Below are 12,500 nucleotides of genomic sequence, written 5' to 3' on the forward strand. Positions count from 1 at the left end.
TGGAACTTGCAGTATATCATCTTTATTTCGTCGAGTTCGTCTTCGTGACATCACCAAAGGTTACAAAGGGCAGGAGCTACCCTGCGGTGTTCTTATGACGTCACTCTTATGACGTATCTCCTGTTGTGACGTCACCAGGTTTTTGTTGCCGACCTTACTCCGGCTCTGACGACCTTTCAGGTAAAGAACTTCCTGATGGCGATGACAGCGAACTTGAACTACTTCTCCTTCTTCTTCTTCTTTTTCTTCTTTTTCTTCTTCTTCTTCTTCTTCTTCGTCTTCTTTTTTCTCTTTCTTCTTCTTCTTCGTCTTTTTTGGCTTCTTCATCTTCGTCTTCTTCTTTTTCTTCATCTTCTTATTCGTCTTCTTCTTCTTCGTATTTTTCTTCGTCTTTTTTGTCATTTTCTTCTTCGTCTTCTTCGTTTTCTTCTTCTTCGTCTTCTTTTTCTTCTTCGTCTCCTACTTCTTCTTCTTTGTATTTTTCTCTTTGTATTTTTCTTCTTCGTCTTTGTCGTCTTCATTGTCTTCTTCGTTTTCTTCTTCTTCTTTTTATTATTCTTTTTCTTCTTCTTTTTCTTCTTCGTCTTTCTATTCCAATGATCACCCGGGGACCTTTGCCGGCTACTATGGGGCTCCGGGTCTCCAGTGAGTGCATCTCGAGGCAAGAATTATAAATTATCATTACCATAATTATTTTTTCTCTTCATTTTTTCATCACTTCTTCCTTTATCCTTTGGTTCTCCTTGTTCCCTTCATTTTTCATCCTCCTTCGCTTCCTCTTCTCCTCTTCCTCTTCCTTTTCTTCCTCCTCCTCTTCCTCCTCCTCCTTATCTTCTCCTCCCCTCCTCTTATTCCTCCTCCTCCTCCTCCTCATCTTCTCTTCCTCCTCTTCCTCCTCCTCTTTTCTTCCTCCTCATTCTCTTCATCTTAACCTCCTTCTCCTCATCTTCTCCTCCTTCTCCTCCTAATCCTCCTCCTCCTCTTCCTCCTCCTCCATTCTCCCTTCCTTTACCCCTTTCATCCCTTCTCCCCATTATTCCTCCTACCTTTCCTCTGCCACGTCCTTCTTCTCGCTTTGTCCTTCCTCCTCCTCCCCTTCTTCTTCCCTTTGTACAATCTCTCTTAGTCTCTCTTGACTTTGCTATCCTTTTCCCCCGTCCAGCCTCGCCCCCCTTTCTCCCCATCCTACCCATCTCTTCCACGTAACGTTATCCAATTGTTGTCAAAGGCTTTTGTGTACAGTGTGGTTTTCACTACAAGCTGAAAATACACTGAGCTGTGGAGTAAATACTGTGTAGAAGGCATTAAAAAGAGAATATCCGTAGTAACACAAAACGCATCATTTTAATCATCAACCCTCTTTCATAGGATTAATCTCCTTAAATTTTAATTATTATTTCGTTTTATTCCAGTTCGCCTATTCCCTCGTTTAGCTCTACGTTTGTGTTCTTATTTTTCGTTCTTGGTTTTCGTTTCTGATTTGCTTTGGGGATTTTTTTTTTTTTTTATTATACCTATTGCTTGAAGAGGAGATGCTCCTTAGTGACTATCACGACTTTATCATTTTCATCCTGGTTAATATCATCTCAGGGGAGAACCTCTCACCGCAATTAAGAAGTTTAATTGCAGAACTGTATGCATCTGACAAACACACACACACACACACACACACACATATCCTCCCTATATGTCTCACACAGCTACACCGAACACCCACAACCCCTACTTACCCCCCTCCCCTTCCCCCAGTTCACACTCCCCCATCCACCTTTCCCCCCCCAACTCGCCTTTCCTCCCTCACTTCCTCTCACGTCCACCGCCGCCTCCCACACCCTCTATCCACCTCCTCCTCCACTGACTGCGCCCGATAGCCTACTCCCAGCCGGCGGCGTGCGACCCAGCAGCAGGATCGATGAGCCGGAGTCCGGAGCCACGGGGCAGAGGCAGCCGGCCGGCCAGCCTGAGGAACAAGCCGGCAGCAAGATCTCGGGGTGAGCAAGGAATGGCACAGAAGAGAGGGAAAGAGAGATAGACAGATAAATAGATAGAGAGAGGGAGGGAGGGAGAGGGGTAAGGTGAGAGAGAAAATGAGACAGCATGAGAAAATGAAAGATATATAGAAACCAGGAGAATGTGTGTGTGTGTGTGTGTGTGTGTGTGTGTGTGTGTGTGTGTTCATGTGTGTGTGTGTTCAATGTGTGTGTGTGTGTGTGTTCATGTGTGTGTGTGTGTGTGTTCATGTGTGTGTGTGTTCAATGTGTGTGTGTGTGTGTTCAATGTGTGTGTGTATGTGTGTGTTTGTGTGTGTATGTATGCGTGGTGTTCGTGCGTGTGTGTGCCTATATGTATACAAGTGTCTGTGTTTGTGTCTGTGTATGTGTGTGTTTCTGTGTGTATGTGTGCGTACGTGTGCGTGTTGTTCGTGCGTGTGTGTGCCTATGTGTAAGTGTCTGTGCCCCTGTCTGTGTCTGTGTGTGTGCGTATGTGCATGTATGTGTGGATATATGCGCGAGCAAATGTGTGTGGGAGTGTATGTATACACGTGTGCCTGTTTGTGTTTGTGTGTACGTGCAAGCATGTATCTGTCCGCTCGCGTGCACCTCCTCTATATTTCCCCCTCGCACCTCACCGTGGCACCCGTGTCGATGTGCTCCCGGATAGCGAAGGTGAACCTGAGGCCCGAAAGAGAGGAAAGAGAGAACAAAAGCGTGGCCGGGGGTTGAGGTGGCGCGAGGAAAAAAAAAAAAAAAAAAAAGTGTAAAAGCACGAGACGGAAAAAGAGAAGCTATTTGTTCAGCACCGCGATCATAATTTGGTGTGGGGGGGGAGGGAAGGGGGAAGGGGGGGAGGAAATGTAGGCGAATGAAGGGAATCATGGCACATCGCACGAGGAAAAAAAAATAAAAGGGAAAAAATAATATTAGGCTGTGTGAGAAAAAAGAGAGAGGGGGAGAGAGGGAGAGAGAAAGAGAGAGAGAGAAAGAGAAGTGGTAGAAGAACCATGGGTTATGCTTACTGCGAGCCGAACTTTACTACCTTTCTGTTCAGCAAGAAACTGAAGTCACATTTCAGGATTGTGTTCCTGAAGACATTTGACCCTACGCCCATAAATACAACGTTCTTAAAATTTTTAGGAAATCCTGATCGAGCCTAAAACTTTCCTTCGATTACCTAAAACATGCGACCATAGGGTAATGGATCCAACGTGCTTCCGTCTGGCACTTCTTTTATTGGAGGAGACTGCAGTAGACCATAAGGCCTACACTAGACAGTTCCATGTTCCTTACTACCTATCATCCCTTTCTATAAAGCTATGTAATCTTCTATTAAAACAACTAATTGTTTCAGCAGTCGTTACATGGTCAACCAGTTCTTGCCTATTTCCTTCTTAAACCTAAATTTGTCCAATTTAGATCAAATCCTACGAGGTGCGACGACGGCGTGGTGACGTCATGTGGCCTCACGAGTGACCTCGTTCCACACTGTGACCTCGTTTCCTCTCCTGTGATGAAAACGAGCTCGAACCGCATAGTGCAATAACCCAGTGCGGCACAGTGCGCTGAACTTGCCGCATTGAAAACCTTTATTATGGCTGACCACAGACGATTTTACTCAGTTTCAGAAAGACCTCTATGAGCCTTTACTCGTTGTCAAGCGAGTTTACTCAGCTGAGGGGGGGAGGAAACAACATTATCCTCAACGCAAACTGAGACGCAGGTGACACAGTCGACGCAGGCGACACAGTCGACGCAGGCGACACAGTCGACGCAGGCGACACAGTCGACGCAGCACAGAGCAAGGGCAGATTTCCTGTTGCTGAACTGAAGTACATTTTGAACTTCTCTCTCATTTGAAACGCTTCTAGATGTACCACCTCAGCATTTCAAGTGAAAGAGAAGTTCAAACTGTACTTCAATTCAGCAACAGGAAGTCTGCCTTTGCTCTGTGCTGCGTCGCCTGTGTCGCCTGCGTCACCTGTGTCGCCTGCGTCGCCTGTGCCACCTGCGTCTCAGTTTGCTCCGAGGCTGTGTGTGGGTAGAACTTAGTAAGGTCTCATTAGCGTCGCCGCCTGACAACCTCATAAACTGTCTCAGGCGCCAACAGGACCAAAGTGCCCACAGCAACTAATGGACAAATAAATTCACGATTCTATGTCAGCAAAGGTCAAGAAAATCGAAAGCCATGTGCAGAAACATGCGGCTGAAAACATGTAGGAAATAATGCTCAAGGACCAAGCGTAGTGTTCACGTAAATGCACAATAAATAAATAAATGAATAAATAAATAAATAGATAAATAAATGAATACAATGAAATTGCACGAAAATCAAGTGTAGTCTGAAATAAAATGGAGAACTGGCAATGAATAGAACACGATGTAATGTGAAAATAAAACAAGATAATCAAACTTAATTTCCACGGAATATCACACGAACACCAACAGTAAATGCAACTGATATCGCATGAAAATAAAGCACAGTGTGGAAGTAATTATAGGGAGAATCCAGCATGAACAAAAGGTACAAGAAGGATCAAACAAAATCTGTAAGAAATAGAAGAAGAAAGATCAGGCAAAACGTGCAACAATAAGTATAAGGTGTGGAATACACGTATCGACGTTTCGCCGTGCGCCGTCAACGACACGACGTCGTGCTGTCAAATAACCATGGGTGTTTATTGATGCTTTCACGCGTAGTCGTGCCGCGTCCACAGTCATACATGATTATTTGAGAGCACGACGTCGTGTCGTGGACGGCACACGACGACAGGTCAATGCGTGTAAAACACGCCTAACATACAGTTTGAAAATCAAAGATAAAGTACACTCTTTTATATATTCAAATCTTCTGTGCAAGACTGTACGAGAAGTGTATGTGTATATGTGTGTGTGTTTAGGTGTGTGAATGTGCGTGTGTGCGCACGTGCATGCGTGTACGAAAATTATGCAAAATATACAAGAGAAAGCGTTTCACTAATGTACGAGTAATAGTTTCGAGCATCAAACGTAATCTGCGAGAAATCCAGCATAATGCTTTGGAAATTAAGACCTCAAATCAAAACATAATATAGTGAGTAGGTAGCGTATAACAACCAGGCACAATGTATATAGAGTGGATAATGTATAAATCTATATATTAAGGATTTCTTTCCACCTTATAAGGGGGGTAGCCGCTCCTACGTATTCCGCTCCCTCTCATCTTGGCTCCTCATGGATGACAGGTCATCCCTGTATCCTGCCCCACTGCTAAGTCAGAAGCAATGCAGCAAGGCACAGTACATGCAACAGTAAGTACAAGTAGTGCACCAAATCAAATCGTAACTCGCATTATTGTCCAGAAATTAAGAAGAGTGTGAAAGATACAGTATACGTGGACCACACGTGATGTACAAAAACACAACACGAGAGTTAAAGAGAACAAGAACTAACGCATCAGAATAAAACCCAAGACACAACAACCAGAGCGAGAGAGAAAGAAAAGGTCCAAGCAACAGGAACACGACAATAAAGCGCAATTTACATGACGCTGCCCACGAAAATCGACCATAAAGTACAACAAAACCAGAACAACGCGATCGTGAACGCGTGGAATCAACTCAGGTCGCCGGTCAGAAAGCGAATTCGGTCACTGAATCAGGTCAAGTCTTTGCAACGCACTTGAAGACAGAAACCCTGCCATGCTTTCAATAAAAGCACAGCACAGCTCAAAGCTTGAGGGCTTTATCCTACATACACACACTCGTTCTCATTTACTCACACAAATTCGTGGAAGTCATTGGGTGGCCTAAACTCTGTGTAAACGGTGAGGTTGTGTATACTTACTGCGTGAAAAAATGTCTGTAATCAAATCAGGACGCATATAAGAGAGAAAGAAAGAGAGACAGAGAGAAAGAGAAGGAGCGGGAGAGAAAGAGAAGGGGAGAGAGAGAAAGAGAAGGGGAGAGAGAGAAACAGAGAAAGACAAACAGACAGAGAGAGAGAAAGAGAGAAGGGGAGAGAGAAAGAGAAGGAGAGGGAGAGAGAGAGAAGGAGAGGGAGAGAGAGAGAAAGAAGGGGAGAGAGAGAGAGAGAAACAAAAACAAACACACAGACAGACAAATAGAGAGAGAGAAAGAGGAGAGAAAGAGAGGAGAGAGAAAGTGAAGGAGAGGGAGAAAGAGAAGGGGAGAGAGAGAGAAACAGAGAAAAACAAACAAACAGACAAATAGAGAGAAAGAGGAGAGAGAGAAGGAGAGAAAGAGAGACAGAGAAAGACAGACAGACAAACAGAGAGAGAAAGAGAGAGAGAGAGGGAAACAGAAAGAGACAGACAGACAGAGAGAGACAGAAAGAGAGACAGAAACATACAAAGACACACATCTGTAGACGGTGGCAAAGAGACAGAGGGAGAGAGACGCGCTATGACTTCCTGCAATTCAATGTTTGCAATTAGTGTATCCAGTGATTACCTTGGCGTGAAGTAGGAAATCCGTAAACTGATGGAGTCTTCGGCACCGTACACTAAATGCTGCAGCTCCTCCACGTCCTGCTCGTAGTCTGAAATGGGAATGAAAAATATATAAAAATGAATGAATAAATGAACAAATGAATAAATACAAAAGTAAGCAAGTATACAAACATAGGTGAATAGATATGTACATAGATAAATAGATGAATAATTACATAAATTAATATATACATAAATGAATAAATGAATAGATAGGTAAATACATAGATACATACATAAATAAATATATATAGATAAATAAACAATTACATATATATATATATATATATATACATATATATATACATATATATATATGTATACAGAAATACATACATAAATGCAATAAATAAATAAATAAATACATAAACAAACAACACTCATTCTGATGAAGATGAATTAATGTTCCAACATGAGTAAAGCCATCGTCAGCCACCGGATTCAGTCCGGGGACTAAATGCCAGCCCAAGGAGTCGACATTGGTGGACCTTAATATAGTGCCAGTTCTCTTTGGCGGGCACGAGGCCACTACTGTGTGTGTGTGTGTGTGTGTGTGAGTGTGTACGTGTATGTGTACATTCTGTGTATGTGTGTGTGTGTGTGTGCATATGTGTATACAATCTGTGTGTGTGTGCATATGTGTATACAATCTGTGTGTGTGTGCATGTGTATACAATCTGTGTGTGTGTGTGCATGTGTGTGTACATTCTGTGTGTGTGTGTGTGTACATTCTGTGTGAGTGTGTGTGTGTACGCACATGTGTGTACATACGTGTATGTACGTACGTGTGTGTGTGTGTGTGTGTGTGTTGGCTCACATCATCTGTTTCAGACCAAAGACCCTTTGGACTCCGTAACCATATCATGAGCGCAAGAAACTACTGTTTGTTTCAAGAGAAAGTAAAACAACTTTCCGGACAGAAACGCCAGGCGGTAACGGACATGGACGTGCCTAGTGTAGGCCTTAGGCCTCTCCTGCAGTCTCTTCCATTCTCATCTATCCTCCACTTTCCATCCACTCGTCTCGCAGACTCTCTTGGGACGGGACCTTCGGAAGGCGTCACCGTATTGAAGACGCTGACTTGTTGCCGAAGAACAACAAGAGCCGAAAATCCAGAGTCACACCTCGCAATGTACCTCAAGAATTATGGCCTTGTCGACGGCCATGAAGTTGTAACTCGTTTTTGTACACAACAGCCTAGGCGTCCGCTTTCTTGGTGCGTCTGTCTGCCCCCGCACGTGTCTGTCTCACTTTGTCTCTCTCTCTGTCTGTCTGTCTGTCTCTCTCTCGCTCGCTCTCTCTTTCTCTCTGTCTCTGTCTCTCTCTCTACTCCTCTCGTTCTCTCTTCCCCTCTCTCTTTCTCTCTGTCTCTGTCTCCGTCTCTCTCTCGCTTTCTCTTTCTATTCCTTTTGCTCTCTCTCTTCCCCTCTCTTCCCCCTCTCTCTCTCTCTCTCTTCCCTTCTCTCTTTTCCCCCTCTCCCTCTTCCTCCCCCTCTCTTCCTTCTCTCTCTCTCTCTCTCTCTCTCTCTCTCTCTCTGTCGCTGTCTTGATCTCTCGATCTTTCTCTATCTGTCTGTCTGTCACTCAATCACTCACTAATACTTACGCACTCAATGTGTGTGTGTGTGTGTGTATGTGTGTGTGTGTGTGTGTGTGTGTGTGTGTGTGTGTGTGTGTGTGTGTGCGTTTCTGTTTGTCTATATCAATGTGTTCTTAAGTGCATGTGTGCCGTTGCGTGTGTGTATTTACAAGACTCCACTGATAACACTGTAACCTGATATTAGTGGGTTTTTTCACGACTGAAGTACTCATCACATTAGGCAGCTTCCACGGGCTTCACCAGCGACGACCGTTGAGAGTTCGTTGGAGTAATAACCGACTTCGGTTACAATATTTGAATTTTCAAATTTCAAAAGTTCAAATTATCTAACCGTCATATATAGCAAAGCTGAATGATGAATTAATAGATTGTAAACTTAGACGAATGTTAGACATACTGTTGACGTGTTCTTAGAGAAGTCTAAATTTCCGTTAAACGAAGTCATAATCTAGTTATTCAAATGGAGGTTGGAGGTAGGATGTCGGAGGAAAAATAGCCCAGTGTGATAACCCGTTAAGGTCTTAGAAATCGCATCCTATCAATCTAGAAGGCGTAACTTACAACCTGCCTGTGACGTCATCAATGTGGCATGAATAGTATCCACAGGTTGTAATCTATAACATTTGGTGAAGTTTGTAAGAACTTCTGGGCTTGATTCACCATAGAATACAGTAGTTTTTAACCATATTCAGTGCCCGTATCCTTTAATTAACTCATGAAATTTCCTCGTACCCCGATCCAGTACAAATGCATTTCAAACATATGAAGAGGATTAGTGATACAAACTTTACTTTGCTTTCTCATTGTATATATACAGGACCATTACACTGGCTGCCATGTCTCGTAACTCCCCCCCCCCCGGGGTTCGAGGTTGCGTATCCCTTGGGGATACAGGTATCCCAAGACGAAGAACCACTGGTATACAACCATTAGGTACAGAAGTCTACAGACAATATCTTAAAATCAACAGTTAAACACGAATTTTCCTAATACACCCAGACGGATACACAAGTTATTTTCTTCAACGGAAACGACAATAAACATGAATGAATGACCAGCAGGCCCGGTTGTATAAGATCTTGATAATAATAATTCCTAGAAACAGCATTTTCTCATCTTCGTTGTAGTTCTGATTGTGTAAAAAGTATAAATATCAACCCAAGTGTCCCAGTAAATCTCGTGTTTATGAATAACTTCCAACTCTTCGTGTTCTTTCTTCATCATCTTTGCCTAGTAATCGTTGATGATGTATTTCCATCATGGTGGTAGTGGTAGCGGTGGTAGTGGTTGTGGTGGTAGAAGTGGTGGTGGTAGGTTTGGTGGAGGTGGTGATGGTGGAAGAAGAGTGGTAGTGGCTGTGGTAAAGGTGGAGGTCGTAGTGGTTGTTGGTGATTGTGGTTGTTGGTGGTTGCGGTTGTTGGTAGTTATGGTAGTTATGGTGGTGGTTATGGTGGTGGTGGTGGTAGTAGAGGTGGTGGTGGTGGAAATGGTGGTAGTGATGGTAGTGGTAGCGTTAGTGGTTGGAAGAGAGTTTTGTTCATCAGAAGATCCTGAATGGCAAAATAATCTTCCCTACTTTACCCCTCCACCTCTCCAACACTCAGTTTGTCCCTCCATCACTCTTTAATTGTCCTTCTCTTCCTATTCTTCCTCCTCTTCCTCCTCCTCCTCTTCTTCCTCTTCAGGTCTCATTGCTTCTTATTATTCTATTATTCCTTCTCCACCTCCTCCTCTTTCACCTCCTCGTTCTCCTCCTCCTCGTCCTCCTCCGCTTCTCAATTCACTCCTCCAACCAAGACTAGTTGGACACACACACACACACACACACACACACACACACACACACACACACACACACACACACACACACACACACACACACACACACACACACACACACAATATATATCGTATATGTATGTGTATATATGTATAATATATATATATACATATATATATATGTGCGTGTGTATGTGTATTTGTTAGTGGCCTCCTTGACTTTTGCACAAGATAATTGCCCAAGAGGCAAAAGGGGGGGGGGGGCGAAACGTTCAAGAAAATTTAGTGTTTTGTCCTTTCTCAAGCAGGAGAGTCACGCAGTCGAGCAAAAGGCAAACGAGGAGAGGTGGTAGTAGTAGTAGTAGTAGTAGTAGTAGTAGTAGTAGTAGTAGTAGTAGTAGTAGTAGCAGTAGTAGTAGTAGTAGTAGTAATAGTAGTGGTAGCAGTAGCAGTAGTAGTAGTAGTAGTAGCAGTAGTAGTAGTAGTAGTAGTAGTAGTAGTAAGACTGAAGTATTAAAAGACAGTAGATGTAGTAGTAGTAGTAGTAGTAGCAGCAGCAGCAGTAGTAGTAGTAGTAACAGTAGTAGTAAGACTGAAGTATTAAAAGACAGCAGTAGTAGTAGTAGTGGTAGCAGTAGTAACAGTAGTAGCAGTAGCAGCAGCAGCGGCAGCAGCAGCAGTAGTAGTAGTAGTAGTAGCAGCAGCAGCAGTAGTAGTAGTAGTAACAGTAGTAGTTGTAATAGTAGTAGTAGTGAAAAGATTAATAAGGTAGTAGTAAAAGTAGAATATGGTGGTGGTTATGGTGGTAGTGGTGATGGTGGTAATGACGGTGGTGATGGTGTTGGCAGTGGTGGTGGTGTTGGTAGTAGTAATAGTACTACTACCACCACCACGATGGGTGGGTAGGGCGAGAGGGAATCAAAGTGGTCAAGAGAAGGCAGACAAAAGGAATCGGGAGGGAGGGAGGGGGGAGGGGAGGGGGGAAGGAAGAAAGGGTAGAGGGGGAGGGGGAGGGGGAGTAGATAAGAATTGGGGGAAGAGGAAAGGGAGGTGTGAAAGGGAAAGTGAGGGAGGAAAGGAAAGGATTAGGGAGAAAAGAGAAGAAGAGAAGGAGGGAAGGGAGGGAGGGAGAGAAAGAGGAGAGGAAAGAGGGAGGGATTAGGTAGGGGAAGAAGAATAGAAGAGAGAGGAAGGAAGAAAGGGAGAGAAATAGATGGAAAGGGGAAGTAAGTTAGGAAGTGAGGAAGGAAGGAAGGAAAGAAGGGAGAAAGGAAGGAAGGAAAGAAGGGAGAAAGGAATGAATGAAAGAAAGGAGAAAGGAAGGAATGAGAGAAAGAAGGGAGAAAGGAAGGAAAGAAGGGAGAAAGGAAGGAAAGAAAGGAGAAAGGAAGGAATGAAAGAAAGAAGGGAGAAAGGAAGGAAAGAAGGGAGAAAGGAAGGAATGAAAGAAGGAAAGAAGGGAGAAAGGAAGGAAAGAAGGGAGAAAGGAAGGAAGAAATGAAGAAGAAAGAAGGGAAAAAGGAAGGAAAGAAAGAAGGGAGAAAGGAAGAAATGAAGGAATGAAAGAAGGGAGAAAGGAAGGAAAGAAGGGAGAAAGGAAGGAAGGAAGGAAGGAAAGAAGGGAGAAAGGAAGAAAAAAGGGAGGATGGAAGGAAGGAAAAATAAATAAATGAAGGAAGGAAGGAAAAAATAAATGAAGGAAGGAAGGAAAGAAGGAAGGAAAAAAATAAATGAATGAATGAAGGAAGGAAAAAATAAGTAAATGAATGAATGAAGGAAGGAAAAAATAAATAAATGAATGAAGGAAGGAAAAAATAAATAAATGAAGGAAGGAAGGAAAAAAATGAAGGAAGGAAAAAATAAATGAAGGAAAGAAGGAAGGAAAAAATAAATAAATGAAGGAAGGAAGGAAGGAAGGAAAAAATAAATGAATGAATGAAGGAAGAAGGAAGAGGGCTACAAGACGCAGTGCAATACTGTCCCGACGGACAGAAAAGCAAGTGAGTTACTGTCGACGAAACGCAAACACACAAGACATGTGTAATAAAAAGGGGCATATACAGGTCAAGGGAGAGGGGGGGGGGGAGTTAGGAAGAGAAGGGGGGGAGGGGGAGGGCAAAGGGGAACAGCGAGAACCCTCCGAAGGAAGAAAGGAGTATGGGAAAAAGTATCTTACACAGTGTGGGAAACAAGGGTGGGGGGGGGCACCGAGCGGAGGTGGGCACAGGGGCCTTGCGAATCAAAGGAGGTGGTAGATAGAGGGGGAGATGGGCAGATAGACTGACAGACACACAGAAAGAGAAAATGTGTGTGTGTGTGTGTGTGTGTGTGTGTGTGTGTGTGTGTATATATATATATATATATATATATATATATATATATATATATATATATATATATATATATATATATATATATATGAAAGAGAGAGAGAGTGATAGAGACAGGAGTATATGAGTGTGAGAGAGGAGGGGGTGAGAGTGTAGTTGTAGGAGTCTGTACCCAAACATGAGGACGATATGGTCAAGGAGGAAGGAGAGGAAGAGAAGGAAGAGGAGGAGGGAGGGACGAGGAGGAGAAGCTGGAGGAGGGGCAGGAGAAGGAGATGGAACAGGAGGAGGAAGAGGAGGAGGAGGAT

General features: G+C 43.4%; 1 protein-coding gene across 1 annotated transcript in view; it reads right to left on the reverse strand.

Annotated features, from left to right (window-relative positions):
* The window catches only part of LOC143023917 (uncharacterized), a 211,975-nt gene that overhangs the window by 74,149 nt on the left and 125,326 nt on the right, over nucleotides 1–12,500 (reverse strand). The window contains exon 5 of the mRNA XM_076182586.1: nucleotides 6,446–6,533. Coding sequence (XP_076038701.1) covers nucleotides 6,446–6,533 — 88 coding nt within the window. The remainder of the gene's footprint in view (nucleotides 1–6,445; nucleotides 6,534–12,500) is intronic.

The sequence above is a fragment of the Oratosquilla oratoria genome, unplaced genomic scaffold (assembly GCF_046742065.1).
Source record: "Oratosquilla oratoria isolate Oo_2021 unplaced genomic scaffold, ASM4674206v1 SCAFFOLD70, whole genome shotgun sequence".
In the NCBI taxonomy this organism is placed as follows: domain Eukaryota; kingdom Metazoa; phylum Arthropoda; class Malacostraca; order Stomatopoda; family Squillidae; genus Oratosquilla; species Oratosquilla oratoria.